At 45.8% G+C, this 20723-nt stretch overlaps 1 protein-coding gene across 3 annotated transcripts in view; it reads left to right on the forward strand.

Annotated features, from left to right (window-relative positions):
- The first annotated feature begins 324 nt into the window (after positions 1-324).
- Positions 325-20723, forward strand: part of LOC148507469 (histidine N-acetyltransferase-like) — a 28334-nt gene continuing 7935 nt past the window's right edge. The window contains exon 1 of one of the 3 annotated variants that reach the window (XM_088446051.1): positions 325-366. Coding sequence is in view for 1 of the 3 variants with exons in the window: in XM_088446049.1 (XP_088302175.1) it covers positions 602-603 (2 nt within the window). In the remaining 2 variants the exon portion in view is untranslated. Of the gene's footprint in view, positions 367-408; positions 604-20723 lie in introns of those variants that run through there. The other 2 variants (XM_088446049.1, XM_088446050.1) reach the window with 2 other exon arrangements.

Consider the following 20723-nt stretch of genomic DNA (forward strand, 5'->3'; position numbering starts at 1 on the left):
CTTCTATGGGAAACCCAACTGGACTGGTATTGGCAGGAGATGGCACTTACCCTCATCTTGCCAACACATGGTAGAGAAGAATGCAAGAGTCTGCACTTACATTGCAGCCATAAAAACACATGTGAAGAATTTAAAGGGACACACACCCATTTTATTCATTTATTTATTTTACTATTGGAAAATACTGTTATATTGTTAGAGCTAACATGGAGGACATATGTGATACCCCATAAGTACCAACATATTCTTGGATTTTTATATGCTGCCCTGTGCTGGGGAATGTTCTGGAAGTGCAGTGAGCAGAGACTCTAGGACCCAGGAGACCGGGCAGTGTGTGCTTCCGTGCAGTGCAGAAAGTGAAACTAGGTGAGAGAGAGACTGGAAGCAGCAGAAACAAGGCAGTGTCAGAGAGCTGCAGGAACTGGTCTGTAGTTATTATCAGCAGCTGAGTGAGGAGTCTCTGAGCTGGGACATCTTGCAGAGGGACAGACAGGGGGAGCTGCACTACCAGTACCTGGTGGGAAGCCTTGGGGAGAGACACAGTGAGCCCCAGCCTGTGAATGACAGCTCCCAGGCAGACACGTGACAAGAAGTGCATTATATGTATGGCGAGATCTGGTCCCCAGCACACTGCTCTGTTTGCAAGAGATCCTGCCCATTACCAGCCTGTGCAGTTAACATTTCACAAGTTAAAGTGCTATACCAATTCATTTCCCAAGTTGATTCCTACAGATTCTCAATACTCTAGTACATGGTATCATTTGAAAATTCTCTCAAATAAGGAGGACTACAGTGTCCTTAAATCTCAGTATATGACAATTTCTTGAGTCCCCCCTTTAACGCACGTGCGCCGACGACAGCCTGCGCAGGAGGAATAGGAGCATTGTGCTCCGTATTGATAATTTGCAAATAATGCTTTATACTGAAACACTTGTTTATGAGACCTATTATATTGTCCTGCACAGAGAGTTTATTCATTAGTTAAACTTAAGGCACTTATATATCAGTTAAGATGCATGCACACACAACGATTTTTTGAACAATTATCGTTAACGATATCGTTCAATCATTGAAAAAATCGTTCACTTTCTAAGTTAAAGCGATGAACGATTATCGTTCATGTGCGTTCACGTTTGTAGTTCAGTCAGACTGAACAACTCAACGATTTTCTTTAAGGGAATATGCAAAAATTGTTTTTAGTTCAAACAAATCGTTTATTACATTTAGTAATTGAACGATTTTAGTAAACGATTTCATTCATGGGGGGCGTGGCCTGGCACAGCATGGAGTAGCAGCACGTCGCTGTAACTCCCGACGAGATCCGAGTAAATATCCTGTTCCCCTGGTGGTCTAGTGCTGGCTCTTTACCTGGGGGTGTATGAACTCCCGCTGAAGCCTCCGGTGTCTGGTGCGGGCGCGATCGGCGCTCCGGGAGGCTCCTTTGTGTCTCGGACTGCTGGGGCCTGTGACGTGGTGAGGTCTGTGCCTCCTCTCTCCTGGCTGAATCCCTCTGATCGGCGGGACCCGCTGGCACGCTGCTGCGCTGCTCCTCTCCCTCTCAGTTGCCGCGCGCTGTCTGGAGTCTCTGCGTTCCTTAATCCTGACAGTGGGTGTTCTCCGCTGCTGGTGCCTCTCCGCTGGTCCTTGGATTGGTAAGCTCGCCTGTGGGCGCCATTTCAGATGGCTCCTAGGTCACCTGACGCTGTGTTCCTCCATTACAACTCCCCTGTTTTGCTGGGCTGCTCTGACCATTGTTACTTTGGGCACACATAGTGATTCTTTCACTTAGGGTGGAATTATCAGTTGTTATTAGCACTGCCTGACTGCCCACATATTAAGTTACATCATGGGGACAACTAGCAATGTTGCTGGAGCGGGCTGCTAAACTAGAAAAGTTCGCTAGAAATTCTCAGGTGCATCAACCGTCTGGTCAGGGTGCTCTTCATCCCCCGTCGCCTTTGTCTGTCGAGGATGACACGGATTCTAATGATACATCACACTCTACTCAGCAGATCCTACAGGCAATATCCACATCCGAACAACGAGTTACCGATAAAATTGGTCAGGTGCAGATCGATGTGTCTTTATTACGTCAGGACATGCAAAAAATAAGAGAGAGAGTCGGCGAAACTGAGCACCGTATTTCCGACCTAGAGGACATCACCATGCCCCTAAAACAAAGTGGAGGATTTGTCTTCGCAAGTAGTATCTATCCAGGCCAAACTTTCGGATGTGGAGGGGCGCCTCAGGCGCAATAATATCCGTATTGTTGGGCTCCCTGAGCGGGCTGAGGGCTCGACGCCTGAGAAATTCCTCGAGGACTGGCTAATTCATCTATTTTCTCGTGAGGCGTTTAGTCCACAGTTTGCTGTGGAACGTGCCCATAGACTTCCTTTCAGGCCTCCTCCACCGGGTGTTCCTGCCAGAACCTTCATTGCCCGCTTACTACACTTTAAAGACCGGGACACTGCTCTTCGATTGGCCCGCACCAGGGGTCCACTTCAATTTGAAAATCAATCCGTCTCATTCTTTCCTGATTTCTCACTGGAGGTGCAGAAGAGTCATTCACAGTTCCTACAAGTCAAACGCAAACTCCGTGACTGTAATATTCAGTACTTTCTGCTATTCCCTGCTAGATTGCGGGTAGTACATGATAATAACACCCATTTTTTTGCTAATCCTAAGGAGGCGGAATCCTGGCTGGAACGTCAGCCCCGTGCTCCTCGCTGAAAGGAATTAATGCTTGCAAATATTATTGTCTATATTTTGTAATGGTTTTATTTTATTTTTTTTTTCCAGTGTGACTTTGGGGGGAAAAAATTTATATATAGATGTCTGTCTCCACCAGGGGACCAATTACGTTTATTTTTTCTTAGGGAGTTCCTTGCTGAATATAGCAGTAGGATATATTTCCTATTCCCTAATAACTCAAGCTCTAAATTGAAGTATACTGGTTAGTTAGTTAATTAGTGTTAGGTGGGGGGGGGAGTTTAGGGCATGGGAACTAGGTATGCCTTAGGTTTTCGAGGTTATACAGGGAGGGTTAGGGAAGGGGTGGATGTTTTATTTCTTTTTTTTTTTTTTTGTCATCAGGTTGTAATGTCTCTGCTTTTTTGAATGTGATATGTTGTTCGTTGCTGCCCTGCCGGCTAGATGCACACGGACTCGTTTCTTTATGTTTCATCGTTATCTCAGTATTGTTCCCCATTAATGATCCCTGCTGCGCCATCCTGTATCTATCGAGATATATAACTCATGGCTACGTCTGTAGGTGATTTACGTGTATTGGGTTGGAATGTCCGAGGCCTGAACGATAAAGTCAAGCGCTCTCTTGTTCTGACGCAAATTAAGAAATACCAGGCTGAAATTGTATGTCTCTCTGAGACTCACTTATATGGTAGTAAGGTATTGGCCCTTAAAAAGCCTTGGATAGGTCACATGTACCACTCTACTTTCTCAAATAATGCAAGAGGAGTCTCGGTCCTTATTAGTAAATCACTACGTTTTAATTTGGAATCCAGCCAGATTGATACCCAAGGTAGATATGTCTTTATGCGTGCTGTTGTTAATTGTGTTCATCTTCATATACTAGCGATTTACATCCCTCCTCCATATAGCAATGATGTTATGCGACAGGCTGCTATGTTTGTTGCTCAATCTCCTGATACCCCTGTGATCTGTGTGGGGGACTTTAATAACGTTGTAGATCGTCGGTTGGACAGGTGGAGGGAGAGTACTGATTTGATGCTGCCCTCTCCCACTCCATTCGCCAATCTTATAGCTGAATTGGGTTGGATTGATGCTTGGCGTAGTAGAAATCCGAATGCCACTCAATATTCATGTCATTCTACCTCCTATCAGACACTGTCCCGAATTGATTTAGCTTTGTTGTCCTCTAATATTCTGCGCATTGTAAGCGATATAAAATATTTGTCTAGGGGTATCTCAGATCATTCTCCTATTTTACTTGCTATAAACATGTCTCAAGATAGAGGGGTGCGGTTTTGGAAATTACATCCATTCTGGCTATCTATGATGGGAGCTGGCTCTGAACTGGTTGCGGCATGGGAGGAGTTCCAGATAGATAATTTCCAATGTCCAAATCCAGGTATTAGGCACGATGCTTTCAAAGCTTACATGCGAGGCTCGTTTATTAGACGGGTATCTGAGATTAAAAAGTATAGTAGGGGGGAGGGGTCTCGTCTTGAGCTCTTGTGCTCACAGCTGGAGGGTCAATATGTCCTCTCTCAATTACCATGTGATCGTGAATTGTGGTTGAGTACACAGAGGGAGTGGACAGAATACTTATTTGACAGGTCTAGACGTAGACTACTCTTCTCTAGACACAATCAGTATTTTCAGTCGGAGATTGGGGGTAGATATTTAGCCTCTTTAGCTAAGGCAGACTCCCATATTGGCACTGTACAGTGTATTAGAGATTCTGGAGACCAGTTACGCTACTCTGGTGTCGATATTTCTAAGGTATTTCATGACTACTATTCTTCCCTATATGCCTCCAGAGTTTCCTATTCCCCAGATCAACTTCGGGAATATTTGGATTGTGTTACTCTACCGAAACTATCTCAAGAGGCTATCACATGTTTAGATGCACCATTCACTTTGGAGGAGATAGAGTTGACTGTGTCTTCCCTTCCTGCTTCTAAGGCTCCGGGCAGTGATGGGATTCCTGTAGTAGTGTATAGGAAATTTAAAGATTTTTTTAATCCCTATTTATTAAATTTATTCAACTCATTATTTGACTATGGAGCTATCCCCCCGTCTATGTGTGAGGCTATTATTGTAGTACTAGCTAAGTCGGGGAAGGACCTTACTCTCTCTGAATCCTATCGTCCTATCTCATTATTATCTACAGATGTTAAAATATTAGCTAAATTGTTAGCCACTTGCCTAAATTTAGTTATCACTTCACTTATACACCCTGATCAAACTGGGTTCATGCCGGGGAAGTCTACGGTTCAAAATCTCCGTAGATTATTCTATCATTTGCAGAGAAAAGATATGCTTGGGGAGGGGGCTGTGGTGGTGTCTTTGGATGCCGCCAAGGCCTTCGACTCAATAGAATGGGGTTATCTGTGGGCAGTACTTCATAAGTTTGCCTTTGGTCCCCGTTTTATAAAATGGATTCAGCTTCTGTATTCTTCTCCGGCAGCTAGGGTATCTGTGAACGGCCATATGTCAGATGCATTTCCCCCGATGAGGGGGACTCATCAGGGATGCCCTCTATCACCTGCTCTTTTCGCTATGGCCATTGAGCCATTAGCCTGTATGCTTAGGGCGGATCCTGATGTCCGAGGAATTTAGGTCAGGTGTGGCAGAGGATATAGTGGCCCTATATGCAGATGACATGCTCCTCTTTCTGGAGGACTATGCACACTCATTGGAATCAGTTTCACGTATTATTAGTGTGTTTGGCGACTTTTCGGGGTTACATATTAATTGGGGTAAGTCCAATATTTTTCCCATATCGGGATGTATCCCTATACAGAAACATTTGCCTTGCCCCCTGCAGTGGACCCTAAGGTTTAAATATTTGGGTGTATGGATTACTCCATTGGCATCAGATTATATCTCACAAAATATAGACCCCATAACCACTAATTTTAAAGCAAAAATCCACGTTTGGAAAAAATTACCTCTGTCAGTATTGGGGCGTATAAACTTAAAATGTCTATCCAGCCCAAGTATCTATACATCTTACAGCATTCTCCAGTTTATTTACCTAAAAGGGTGTTCAGTAGTATTGATAGTATTATTATATCTTTCATCTGGGGTTGTCGTACTGCTCGTGTTTCTATCAAAACCCTTTGTAAAAATAAAACCTCTGGGGGCTTAGGTCTTCCTAATCTCCGGTTTTACTACAGTGCTGCCCAGTTAGTACATTTGTCTGAGTGGATATCTGATACCTCCAGTTTGACGTTACAGGGTTTCTTGACTGAACGGGTGGGATTCTCTTTTACCCCTTTGTTATTTTTACTATCAGGCATGCCCACCTCTAGATTGCCCCCTCTATTGCGACAAGCTATGCTGATTTGGCGATATACCCATACTCTGTTTGAATGGCCTGGGACAGACGCGGACTCCCCCCTCTGGTTTAACAGTTTGTCTAATGACAATTTGTGGCTTTTAAGGGGTATTAAATCTATAGGTCAGTTATATGAGAATGGTCATCTTAAATCATTTTCACAATTACAAACTGAATTTGCTGTCCCCAATGTAGCCTTATTTAGGTATTTACAGTTACGACATGCTGTGCAGGCGCAGTTTACAGGAGCTGCTCCTATACTATCTCCATCTCCTGTTAAAACTCTACTTTCTGCCTTGAGGTCTAGGGGTAGGGATACCTGTATTTACGCGACTCTTAATAATAAATTAAACCCAGAGTTGCTTGCTCCCCTCAGGCTGAAGTGGGAAGTTGACTTTGGCCCCATCTCCGATGAGCACTGGCTACAGATCTTGGGTTCAATTAGTTATACTACTCCATGTATTAGGTATCAACAGGTGCATTATTACGTATTGCAAAGAGTATACCATACACCTGTATCCCTGCACTGAGCTGGATTTAGAATGGACTCACTTTGTCCTAGATGTCAGGAAGAGAGTGCTGATTTCTGGCACTTATTATGGAGCTGTCCATTAGTAAATTAATTTTGGAGGCAGGTATGGGGAGATATTTTGGTTACGGAACCTTCTCTGCCAGACTTTAGTCCTGTGACTTGTTTGTTCGGACTGGATTTGGAAGAAACGCACTCCCCAGTACTCTATCGATATGTTATGTGTCTCTCCACAATGGCTAAAGTGATTGTGGCCCGCACGTGGTTTACAACTGACTTCCCCGTTCTACATAAGTGGAGAGCGTTGGTGAATGTTGTAATCAGACATGAAAGACATATGTTTAGGTCCCGCAATGCTATGAATACATATCACAAAAAATGGGACAGATGGTGTCACTCAGAATTGGGCAGAGCGAATGAGGCAGAAACTGACGTATAAATATACTGATTGGAGTCGAGTTGTATCTGGCTTACCTTGGGTTGTAGTGAATTTATAAATGTATTCCCAATATTCTACTAATTAAAGTGTTATACTGATGTAATGTTATGTAATAACCTGTTTTTTTTTTTAAATTGTTTTCTGGCAATTTGTACATGTTACGATGCAACAGTTGCATTCGTAATCATTTATAACCTTTTTGTCGGCGCAAAATAATCACACATGTCATGTTTGCTTATATAATGTCTATTTCAATAATTTTTTTCTCTGTTTATTGTAACAATGTAATCTATTACAATCTACTCACGACTGTGTTTCAATATAATGATGATGCTATTTTATTTTTGTTTTTGTTTGAATGTTATGTTTATGGAAAGCTTTCAATAAAAAACAACTGATTTAAAAAAAAAAACGATTTCATTCATTTTTCCCTTAAAAAAAAATTAACGAATATCGTTTACTAAAATCGTTCATGGAAAAAATCGTGTGTGTATGCAGCTTAAATGATAGTAAACGTGAAGCAAGTATTGGAATATTTTACTGTAACAACTATTGTATGCCTTAATGAGTACTTGAAGACAATTCTAGTTACTGCGTAATTAATGGTTATTGCATCATTCTCACATGTTCTGATATTTAAGACCAGTGTGACAAAGTACTGCAGCACAATAAAACTAAGGTGTGCCATTTCTGGGGTGGGGGGATCCCCTGTTACTCTGCCATGCAGGGCCGGCTCTTGGGGTGTTCGACCAGTGCGGTCGAACAGGGGCGCCACCCCATAGAGGGCGCACCCCTCCCCAACATCCCGATTTCAGAAGGGACAGTACTGTCCCGCTATTCCACCCGTGGGCCGAAGTGGCCCGCAGGTGGTCAAATCGGGAGGTTGGGGACCCCCACTGCCACAGCTGTGCAGGCAGTGCCGGACCCCGGAGTAGCTGAATGGATGCTGCGCGCATGCGTGCGGCATCCATTCAGTGGCGGGAGAGGGCTGGGGAAAGCCCAGCTTGTGACGTAGTGCTGGGCTTACCCCCAGCCTGACGTTATTTGGAGGCGTGCCATGCGGGCACGCCTCCAAATAACGTCATTTAGGGGTCATGACCTATGGTAATTAGGCCACCCCCCCATTTTTGGCCGCTATTAACTGAGCTGGGACAGGGTTCTCCGACCCCTGGAGCCGACCCTGCTGCCATGGTAGGAGGAGTCTAGAAGAGGAACGGCCCTAAACCATCTGGTGGTCCACTCCCACGCAGGTTCCAGAAGAACAACAAGTACGATCCACTCACTGGCATTCCACCAAATTAAGGGGTGTTACACATAGTCAAGGCCTTGCTACACACTTCATCAGCTCAGCAGGAAGCCACCAGGGTGTAGCATTTGGCCATTGAAGAGGATCAGTGGCAACAGCAATTAGATAATGAGGAGGTCAGAGGGTGACAAAACCAAGACCTCATGGTACAGAATCTGTCTGGAAATGCCTCCACTGATGTCCCAACTAGAACCAACTCCATACGTGTCAGTTATATTCTTCAAAGATGACTTAAAGTGATGACATTGAAGCCTATTTAACAATCTTCGGAGAGAAAGTTGGCCTAAAAGTCAGTGGCCTCTTAGCACCCTTCCTGTCTGGAGAACTGCTAAAATCAAACTTTAACTTGAGCCTTGCTGATACCAAAGACTTTGATAAACTAAAAACTGAAATTCTAACTTGTTTGGATGTTACAATGTCTGTTCAAGCACAAGGAGTTCATTGCTGGGGCAGGGCCAGAAGGGCCGATGGGCAGATGGGCCGGTCGGCGTTAAACCCTGGCTGGGCAGCTCTGTCTCCCGGTGCACTGCTCGGCCAGGATACTGACAGACGGGGTGAACCGTGAGGCCAGGCCCCGTGACTAGCGGCAAGTCCCCTTATGAGGTGAGGCCATGCCCCTTTTGCCGGCGCGGTCAGGGGGACTGCCAGAGCTGCTCAGCAGTCCCAGCCCATTCCTGGCTGGGCGTACCAAGTGGATAATTCTCCCAGATCTCAAATGTATGGCCTCATCCATCTCACCAAGAAATGGCTACAGCTGAAGAACCTAACAGGGTCACACATCATGGAAAGGGTAATTATGGACCCATATCTATGGTGTCTGCCTGCAGTTCAGAAATAAGTAGGTGAGCCATGAAGTCCCTAAAATAGCAGACCAACTAGTGGAAATGGTGGAGAGGTATGTGTCAGCTAAGGAACTGTTGAGTGCACCCCAAAAGGCCCCTAGTCCCACAACAGCGATCTCCAGCAACATTTGGTAAAACTGTGCCAGGGGAAAAGGAGGCTGGGTGGTGGGGTGAATATAAACACCCTAAGGGCAGGATGAACTATTGATCACATTTCCGTTTTTTTTTCAGCTTTTAGATCGTTGCGGTAATTTGAACTTACGGCTACATCATCGCCGAAATGTATTATTATTTCTTCTTCAGGGTCCATAGGGCTCCACAGGGAGACCTTGGGGTGTAGGTGGTGGTTGAGGACCAGGCAACAAACAGTTAAAGCTTTGCTCCCAGGATGCAATGGTCCTTCCCACTATACACCACCCCCGTGCCAGAGGCACTTCACTTTCGTTGGTACCTGGCTGGAGTCGGGTCACCATTATAACAGTGGGCTGCTCCTGCAGCCCAAAAGCTTTTATTTTTATGATTTTCTTTATTTTACATTTATTCTTCTGAGCAGGCAGTGTCAGACCATCCGCGGGACGTCTGTGCTGCCACTCCATCACCCCTCCGGGAGCCGCAACGCCAGCTTTGACTGGTCCTCTCGGTGGACCTTGCTAGCCAGCCCTGCAGACAGACCCAGATGGCAGCCAGTTTCTATGGGGACAGGTAAGGAAGAAGTCTTACCTCCAGTTTCAGGGGACAAACCGGAGGTGCTGAGGGTGAACACTGGCTCCCACCACATGATCCACTAGACCACCAGGGTACATATGGAGCGGGAATCCAGTGTCCCGGTGGTTAACAATCAGCACGGGGAGGTCAGCTTTCCCTATTACAGTGGCCCCTCAGCTCGGCGCCATTCCTCTGAGGTCTAGCTTCTCTGAGCTGCACTCCTCCACTGAGCCCTGTGGTTCAAATGGCGGTCCTTGGAGAGCCCTAAGGACCACATCCAAATCCAAAGGAGCCACAGGTGGGACAAGGGAGGCTGGATGCGAAGCACACCTTGCATAAAGGTGTGTACATCAGGAAGAGTAGCAATCCTACGCTGAAACCACACTGTCAGGGCAGAAACCGGCACCTTCAGAGAAGCAAGGCGAAGACCCAGATCTAAGCCTGCCTGTAGGAAAGCCAAAACCCTGGATATTCCAAATACCTGAGGGTCATAACCTCTGGGGCGACACCATTCAGTGACGTCCGGCCTGAGGGGCTGTAGATGTCAGACGCTCCATTTAACAACATTAACGTGCATATAGGTTCCAATTATCTGAAGGCTCAAATACTTCCACCAAACAACTAGGAGTAAAAATTCCAAGATGTACATAATAGGAGGACTTATTCATCCATCCAGCACATAATTATCGGGACTCCGTAATATGTTATATTGTGTTGTGAGATCACTGACAAATTGATATTATTTTGAAACAGTCTTTTACTGATTGTAATGAATAATTTTCTTTCCGTGTTTGAGGTTGTCCATATCATATTCTTACTCTGCTAAATTCTGACAGCAGTGTTATATATTTTTAATGAGAAGCTTTATATGTTTAGTTTTTAGATATTGAAGTATTTATAATATAAAATGTATTGATTTAAACAGATTGTGTCCTGAATTTCTGTTTCTGCCATATTGGGAACATTACCCTTGTGATTAGCGTATCAGTGAAGTGGACCTTCCATCTGGCGTACCTATTCCCTCCAGTCTCCCTTCCTCGAGTTCTTTGGAAGTTCAAACAAGACGAAGGCACTGTCCTGCTGGTGGCCCCAGCATGGTCCAGACAGCATTGGTACTCAGATCTTCGGAGCCTCTCCATAGATGCACTGTTCCTGCTACCTCAGCGGCTGGACCTGTTGTCTCAGTGTCCCTGTCTTCACCCGGACCTGGATCATCTGTCTTTGACAGCTTGGCTCTTGAGACATCCCTCCTGAGGTCTAAAGGGTTTTCTCACTCTGTGGTCCAGACTATGCTCAGAGCGCAGATTTTGCTTACCTGCTGCTGGACTGCGCTGAGCCTGTTAGCAGCGCTAAGTGGAATAGGAGGTCCTGCATGCCGCTGCATGCAGCGTGCAGTGCGGACCTCCCTCAGTCAGCCGCACAGCAGTGAGTAGAACTGGCTCCCATCTAACGGGGTAGCCAGGTTAACACAATAGCGGCCATTACAGCAGGTCAGGTTAGAAGGAGATTTGACATGCAGAGAATATCTGGTTGGGGCGCCATAGTGGAGGTGGAGGCTAGCTCCGCAGTCATGCTCTGTTTTTGCAGCCATCAACGCTTCAGCTGCGGGTGACCATTGACAGTCTGCTACATATAGAAAGCCTGCACCAGATCCGGACAGAGGCTTTTCTTCTGCAATGCTACTACAGGTGAGAGTCACTCTTGTAGCTGATTGCCTAACTTGATACTGTTAGCAGACAGTGGAGGTTGGGCTGGTCAGGAGAGCAAAAAAGCATCAATGGCTGTGATAATGGCTCTCCTTGGAACTCAGTCCTCCTTTGGCCGCTTGAAGTGACTATTGTACCTTACCTAGATGATTTCCTCTGGAAAGTTCCTTCCAGGCCTGAGTTGTTGGAACACATATTGTGGATCCACAGTCGCCTCATACTATGCGGATGAATTTTCAAGGGTCTCATCAAAAACCAACTTAGAGGTTCGCATGTCTGGGAATGATCTTGGACATATAGCCCAGAAGGTTTTCCTTCCTCAGGGAGAGGTAACCTCCATTTCATAGTTCATGCGTCTAGCCCCACTCAACAAAGGTCGGTGCGCCTCTACATCCATCTCTTCGAGAACAGGGTGAGATTTATGAGGCCTTTCCATCCACTTCAGACCGGTTCAATGGGGGCCTCCTCTCTCAGTGGTCGGGTTCACCTTTTTCCTTCACCAACAAATGAGGTTGGGCCTTAGTACTCAGGACACCTTTGTTCTGGTGGTTGACTTTTTCTCACTGGTTGGAAGCAAGTGGTTTGGAGTTTAAGATTAGTTTCTCCTCTTCACAAAGTGTGTCTGAGAGAAGGGGGGCAGTGACTCTAGAGAGACACTTACAGGGCCCTGGACTTCTCTGGAAGCAGTATTGCTGATAAACAGTTTGGAATTCAGGGCGGATAGATTAAGAGTCCATGAAAGAGGCAAGCTGTTCTCTGCTCTGGACAGAGGTATTTGCAGTGGTGATTTCAGCAAGATTATTCCCAGGAGTGGAAGATGGAGAGGCTGTCTACCTCAGTTATCAGGATGTTTATACAGGAGAACGGGCATCCCTCTAGGGATTTAACAGCTGATTCACCCGTGGGGTCTACCGCAAGTCAACCTCTCGGCAGTAGGACATGACTCCACATTGGCCCCAAGGGGTGTGGCATTTGCATCCTATGCCTTCTGCTGATCTTTCCATGCTCCAAGCTAGGAAGGACATTCCTTTAAAGCACTACCGCCGCATTGGAAAGGTGTAGGTATTTTGGTGTGAACGCCGGGGCTCATCTCCTACATAGTTGAAGGTGTCTAGGCTCCTCTTTTCCTGCAGGCAGGTTCTCGGTGGTCCTTCGTCTGGAAACTTTGACAGTTCTGGTCTCAGCACTGTCTATTTTCTTTCAGAGGAATCTGGTTTTGCTTCCGGACATTCACAATTTCCTCCAGGGAGTTATCACATTACTACCAATTTTTATTTCTCCCATGGCTCCGTGGAGATTGGAATTAGTTCTTTGTTTCTTATAGTCTCTTCTCTGTTTGAAGCATTACAGATTGACGATTTGATATTCTTATTTTAGAAAGTGGTTATTTTTAGTCCTGGTTTTATGCGGAAGTGTGTCGGAACTTGGGGTTCTCTCCCATTGTCCTTCCTGCTTGTCTTTCCATAAGGACAGGGTTGAGTTTCATTGCACATGATTTTCTTTCTTAAGGTGAGGTCTGCGTTCCTCATTCTTCAGCCTATTGTGTTTCCAGTGTTTATGGGGATTCTCTGTCCTCTTGATCCCTGGATGTTATCAGAGCCATCAGGGTCTACGTGAAAAGGACGGCATCTCTCATGTAGACGGGTTTTCAGTTGGTCCGGTAGGTTTTTGCTCGTCTTCATTGTCGGTCACGCAGCAGGCTATTGTAGGCTGCATTAGTCTGACCATCAGTCCGGTCTTTTGGCCTCATCTCAGGAGCCTCTTGTTTCCATCAGGGCGCATTCCAACGCGCTTGGTGGGTTCTCCCTAGGCGGTTGGCCTAGGGGTTTTCTATGGCTCTGCTTTGAGTCGCGGCCTCTTGGTCGGGCCGACATACCTTTTGTCAACCTTATCGTTTTGACTCTTTTGCGGCCTTCTGCCTCGCATTTTGGCCTTGAGGTTCTTCAGGGTTCTCAGCGCCCTCCTGCCCGGGATGGGAGCTCTGGGATGTCCCCATTGTAATGAGATGCCAGTGTCCCCTAGTGGATGAAGGAGAAAAAAGGATTTTGGTACTTACCGATAAATTCTTTTCTCTGATTCCACAGGGGACACTGGATGCCCATCCGGTGCTGTTCTTGCCTGCCAGGTTTGATTGTCAGTTCTATGTAATAACTGACTGTTTTCTTTGTCTTTTACATGCAGAATGTGTTTTTTATCTTTAGTTGTGTACTTGTTTCTCCTCCTCCTTTGCAGTGATCTATTTCCAGCTCTCCTCGGGCACAGTTGTCTAAGACTGAGGCTTGGGGGGGAAAGTATAGATGGGGAGGAGCTACTCTCACTTCTAAATTCTAAAAGTGTCAGCTCCTCCCAGTTAGCACACCTATATATCCCCACTGTAATGAGACTCCAGTGTCCCCTGTGGAATCGGAGAAAGGGATTTATCTGTAAATACCAAAATCCTGTTTTTCCCTCCTGTGGCTCAGTGGGATTTGTCAGTGGTTTTTCGGGCCTTGCAGGTCACTCCGTTTGAACCTTAGGACTCCAAGTGGCTCACAGCGAAGACTCTTTTTTTCTTCTAGCTATGGCGTCCATCCGAAGGGTATCGGATTTAGGGGCGCTCTCATGTCGCTCCCCATGTTTAATCTTCCATCAGGACAGGGCAGTTCTTCAGACTCGCCCTGGTTTCCTTCCCAAAGTAGTTACTCATTTCCATATTAATGAGGAAATCGTAGTCCCTGCCTTCCAATCACCGGACCTCTCGGTAGGTAAGGCCTCCTTGGATGTGGTCCGTGCTCTCAGGATTTACGTGGACCTTACCAGTTCTCTGAGGAAAACAGACTCCCTATTTGTGCTCTATGGATTTCACAAGAAGGGTTGGCCAGCCAATAAACAGACATTGGCTAGATGGCTTCGCATGACTATCTCACAGGCTTACACGCAGACAGGCCTTCCTGTACCGGCTACTGTCACTGCTCATTCCACTCCCTCTGCGGGTCCCTCATGGGCAGCTCGCCATTGCACCTCAGCTGAATAGCTTTATAAGGCGGCCACAAGGTCTATTGTTCACACCTTTCTTAGGTTCTATGCCTTCAATACATTTGCCTCTCAGGATGCTTCATTTGGACCCAGATTCTCCTCTCAGCTGAGGAGCATCCCCACCCTTGACTAACTGCTTTGGGACATCCCCAGGATCTCCCTGTGGTGCCCTATGGACCCTGAAAAAGAAAATGAGAGTTATGGTAAAACTTAACTTCGTTAACTCTTTTTTCGAAGTCCATAGGGTCCACAGGGGACCAGCCCTGATGCACCTGGCTTCTATGGGCAATGTTTCCAGGTCACCTGTTTGCCGTATCCTTCTGTGTGAGAATGTGATTCTTGTGTGTACCAGTCTTCCTTCTCTCCTTAACTGGCCTTAGCCTTATCACAAACTGAAGTGCCTCACGGTATAGGGGGAAGGACCGTTGCATCCTGGGAGCAAAGCTTTAACTGTTTGGTGCCCAGTCCTTTGTGTACACCAAATTGCGTACCGGCACTCCAAACCGATGTACACAAAATTGTACACTAAATGGCGTACTGGCTCTCAAAGCCGTAGTACACAGAATTGTACATGAACTTGTACACCAAATTGCGTACCGGCTCTCAAAGCCTCATTAACTGCTTTCTTTTTTCTACAATCAGCTTCAGGCTGCACCATCAGCTCACAAAGCCAGATCGATTGTGTACTGCCTTCTGCTACCGGCTCCAAGCCACACCATCGGCTCTCAAAGCCTCATCAATTGCTTTCTTTCTTCTACAAGCAGCTTTAGGCCGCACCATCGGCTCCCAAAGCCGCATCAATTGAGTACTGTCTTCTAGAATCAGCTCCTAGCTGCACCATTGGTCCATCAGCCACATCATTGACTCTCAAGTCTCCTGGATACCAGTTTCTGTTCCTGTCATTCCTCTCTCCATTGAGTCCCATTGTATTTCCATGTGAACCTCTATTACCCCAAGTTATAAGACCAGGCGGCCGCCTAAGCACCGGTGAACATTTCATAGTTCCAAAGGAACAACGGGTGGTTGTTATTGGTGGAAGACCTTGCTAGCCTTGGTTTTAGGGGGTTCACATGGAGCTGGCCCTGGGATTCGTAACACTAACACCAGGCGCACTACAATGTTCAGCATAACCCTAAGCTCCAGGCTGCGATATTTCACACAGATTGCTTACCTCTGCTACACCTGTGATATCCCTTTGTCATTTGTTACTTGCTGTTCCACCAGATTACAATACGAACTGGTTGAGCTGTGCCAAGTGTGGTCTAAATGCCACCAGCCACAACACCTGCGTTCCACCCATAGTACCAGCAGTACCTTGGCCAATACATGTATACCTGGATTTAACTCCTTGTCTGGAGGACCACTGCACCAAGCACATTCTGCTATGTATAACTGTGACAGCTTTACTCTGATACTGCTCTGCTAATAAGCCCCTCAAATTGTCAGGAGAAAACTGTTGTGTAACCTGCATAATGGGGATACTTCGTTTTCTGCTAATGCTGAAATGAACATAGAAACACAGGACCTCATTCAGACCCGCTCGCCAGCGCTATGCGCTCACAAGCGAGTTGATGGTGGGGCACGCGCCACGCGCAAGCCCTGTAGCTAGTGAGAAATTCACTCGCTCCGGGGCTCGCTACAAACGGGGCGGCTGTTGATGCTGATAGACAGCTCGCCCCATTTTGTGGCTGGTCAAACATAGGCATTCCTGAAGGAACGCCTGCCATTTGTGGGTGGCCCTACTGACATCATTTGTGATGTCAGTAGTGAGATTCCTGCTCTATTTGAGCAGGAAGCTCACTGGGGCTTGCAGCAGACAAGACCCTACCACAAGGGTCTCGTCGCAAGCACGATGGTTGCGATAATCGCGACCATCACCTGGCCACTCGCAAAAGCTGTGGGTGGTCACCCACAGCTTGCAAGCGGCCAGGAGGCCGGGTTAAAAAAAAAAAGCGGCCGCCCTGATTTAGAGCGAGTGCTCGCTTTTTGCGAGCGCCTCTGAATGAGGTCCACAGTGTGGTCCCACTGTAGTCACTATGGGTTTGGTTTGTTATTTGATGCTTGATGCCATATTTGGGAGAGATTTTTCACACTTCTGGAAGCTGTGGGAAATCCAACTTGTTACAGAAGTAAATAACCCAGACCCCTTTCATAATGGCAGTGTGAGTATTCCCAGAGCCGTAAGTGTTCTCTTTTCAAAGCATGGTTGGGGGGTCACATAGTGACAAGAGCAACAGTAGAGTCATAATAATGTACCCCATGCTGAAGTATGAAATGTTGAACCAGCTGAATGTACTGTAAGGGGTAAATTTACTAAGATTCGAGTTTGGTTGAGATGACAATCTCTGGTGAGATTAGTCATGTTTTTCATCTCGCAAATTTACTAAAGACAGACTCGGATGAGTTTTGGAGAGATTTCTCTCTTATCACTCGTTAAACTCCGGGTGAGAACTTGAATCAACTCACCAACGGGCAAACTCTGAAGTACTTTAAATGAAAAAGATGCTATTTGCAAATTTACTAAAATTCGCGATTACAATCTCGGGTGAGATTAGAGCAAACTCGCAGAGAAATTGAAGTTTCAAACACTCCACCTCCTGAGCTGCGAGTTTTCCAGAAACATACACAGATCAGTGTGATTTATGTATGTTTCTGCATGTGGACTTAATGTAAAGTCTTTATATTAAAAAAAAATTCTGTAGGGTTGCCCCCGCGGGATGGAGGTGAGTATGGGATCTTTTTTCCAGGTACACCCATGGAATCTACATGGGACAAGGGGACAGACCAGCTGGTACAGGTAAGTATGTGTGAATGGGTTAAGTGTATGTAATAAAGTTTTACTGTATATGGTGTGTATACTGTAGTTTTTTAACTATTTATTTTACAGTGGGGGTATGGGTGTTGGCCACCTGCTGGCACTTGTAATTCCACAAGTGCCAAAGGGAAGGCATGCTGGCACCTGTAGTTCCAAAATACAATAGTTTTCAACTATTTTACACATTATTACCCCCGTACCCACCACTCCAAGGGTGCGGGGAAGAGCCCCGGGCTCCAGACCAAGCCTGGGGTTTCGGGAGAGGGGGGACCCTTTTTGGGGGTCCTCACCTCCCGAGATCTCCGGCTTGGGGTGTGAATGCTTTGGCCATGGAGACCCGGTAATAGGGTCTCCTGGCTGTAGCATTACACCCCAGTCAGTGTGGGACCGGTGCTGGTTTTAAATATAGGGGGACCCCTACGCAATATTTTCCCCCTATATTTAAAATCGGCACTGACCCTGCAGCCAGGTGCTGGTTCCTAATATATGGTGGAACCCTACTCGTTTTGTTTCCTATAATGTTTGGAACCAGGACTGGCTGACCAGTCCGGGGCTGGTTATGCTGATGGGGGGGGGACCCTACATAATTTTTATTAAAGATATAACCCTTTTTTAACAGGTTGACCACACAAGCAGCCTTCTCATATCTCACTGATATGTGCAGGCTGCTTGCTCGGGAGAGATTTGCAGAGAGAAAACACTGTAATGTCGGGTGAGTAATCTCATCTAAACTTGCTACTCTTTGGAGAAATCTTGATCTGCTTCACCATCGGAAAACTCACTTTCAGCTAAACTCACACTTCTTAATAAATTTGCGAGTTTAAAAACAGGAAAATCACCCGAGCTTCGGCCATGCAAATCGTGTTTAAAAAAAAAAAATCGATCAGACGCGAATCATAGTAAATTTACCACTCTGTCTGCACTTGAGGTGAGAAAATTTATGTTTGTCTCAAAACAGGTAACAGACCCTAGACTGGTAAAGGCCAGAGAGAATGTAAAAGTAGTTGATGGAAACCTAATAGAGCGTGATAGTAGCTTGTCATACTCTCACATGGTAGTACGGCAAGATTGCCTATTACTGAGTCCCATTTGAGAGACTACCTATGGATTTGATTAGACCTTTAATAAAGCCTCCCCGGTGTCATCAGTATATTTTAGTAGTAATGGATTACGCTACTGAGTTTCCGAGAGGATGCCATCATGCAATACGTCAACAAAGACAATTGCTAGGGGACTAGTTTGTGTCTTTAGCCGAGTGGGAATAGCTAAGGAAATCCTAGCGGATTTGAGTACCCCATTTATATCAAAATATCGTGAAAGAGTTGTGCAAGTAGTTTAAGGTTGCTAAGGAGCTCCGTGTATCACCCGCAGACTGATGGTTTAGTTGAGAAGTTTAACAAATCTTTAATGAATATGCTAAAGATTGGAAAGATTGGGATTATTTGTTACCCTATTCACTGATCATTAGAGAGGTTCCACGATCCTCAGTAGGGTTTTCATCTGATCAACTCCTTTGGGATTGATGGATATTGCAAAAGAGACATGAGAGGGACAACCCAGTCCTTCTAAAACTGTTATTCAGCATGCAGTTAAGAATAGCTACAGAGGTGCCGATAGTGAGAGAGCACTTGGAACAGGCCCAACAGGCTACTACCTGACTCAGGGGCGTATCTATAATGGGTGCAGGGAGTTCGGTGCACACGGGCCCTCACCACAAACCCTGCACCCATATTATCTAAAACTTACCTCTCAGAGGTCCCGCGTCAGATGTCTCCCAGCGCTGCTCAAAATGCTGGAAAATGGCTACCACGCCCAAATCTACGGTGTTTTGCGCATGCGCAGCGAGGAAACCGCCGGGAAAATGATGGTTGCACCATTTCCATGACTATTTGAGCATGTGCAGTAGACTCTGGGCACACTCTAGTGCCCAGAGTCTGCGGTGGCCGGCCAGCCGTGTCATTCGGCTGCTGAGGTGAGAGGAGAGGGCCCGTTACAGGGGATGCACACGGGTCCCCTCCCTCTCTAAAGACGCCCCTGGTCTGACCCCTATGTACCAATTCTCGAAAAGGTAAGCTTTTTGGAGTTTGGGTCCGTTGGTTTACGCCATCTTCAGATGTCACAAATTGCTTTATGCTTCTGGAGGCAGTCTCCCTGAGGAGGGAATCTTACAATCCCTCTCCCACAGCCTCCATCCAGCTCCAGAAACTGACAGTGTCAGATTCCAAGGAGGAGTCTTGTGAAAATGTGAATGACTCCGACCATGTGGCCAGATGTAACTCGCAGGGACAGTGGTACATGGAAGGGATATTTATGTTAAAAATGAAAAAGTCCATCAAAATACAGACTGATAATAATCACGACTATTAATACATCTGCCCCTAAAACTTTTCTTAAAAACATGGAAGACAGAGGGGGGTATTCAATCAGGCTGCGAAAAGATGATGTCATTTTCGCATGTTTCAAATATCCCCGTATTCAATTTCAAAGACTTTTCGCAGGTTCGAAAAGTCTTTGAAAAAAAACGGGGATAACTTTTCACCACTGAATAGGTGGTGAAAAAAAGTGCAGAATTGGGGTTTAGGGGTGCAGGCTTAAAAAATATAGCCTGCACCCTTGGGAATGACCCCTTAAGACAAACTGTTATAAAAAGTAAAAAAAAAAAAAATCGGGACACCCCAAAAAAGTGATTTAAAATTTTGGGGTGAAAAAAAAAAAAGGGGAACAGTGTTAAAAAATAGCGAAATAGGTTCAGGGGTATTCTGTAAGTATGCAGCAGGTGTTTTCTAGAATAGGATATTAGCGGCAGGTGTTTTTTTGCACAATTTAAAAAAAATTAGTTTAGGGACTTAAAAATATGCTAGTACCCATTTTCATGTACCCCAAATTTGATGGGACCATTTTTAAAAACGAAAAAAAAAAGCTAAGTGCTCTTCTGCATCACTTCTTCAATGTCAGGAAAAAACACCTGCCGCGGCTATTTAAAAATGCAGAACACATTCTGGGTACCCAGACTGAACCCCCATGTCTGGACATCTGTAGGGGGGTCCCTAGAATATTTCCCGAAAATTCCCGTTTTTTTTTTCGCTGTTCCAAATTGCCGGGTCCCGTTTTCGTTATTTTTAAATTGAATACGGGGATAAAGTGGGCACGCGCCTGGTACTTTATCCCCAGAAAAGCTCCAATGTGGAGCGAAAAGTCCAGCACGGACTTTTCGCTCCTAAATTGAAAATGGCTGAGAGGCTGAAATGGGAAAGGAAAATCTGGGAACCATTCAACAGAAGTCACCGCAACCATTCGCTTCTATTGCAAACATCTCACTACAT

Source organism: Taudactylus pleione, unplaced genomic scaffold (assembly GCF_031769625.1).
Source record: "Taudactylus pleione unplaced genomic scaffold, aTauple2 ptg000393l, whole genome shotgun sequence".
Taxonomy (NCBI): domain Eukaryota; kingdom Metazoa; phylum Chordata; class Amphibia; order Anura; family Myobatrachidae; genus Taudactylus; species Taudactylus pleione.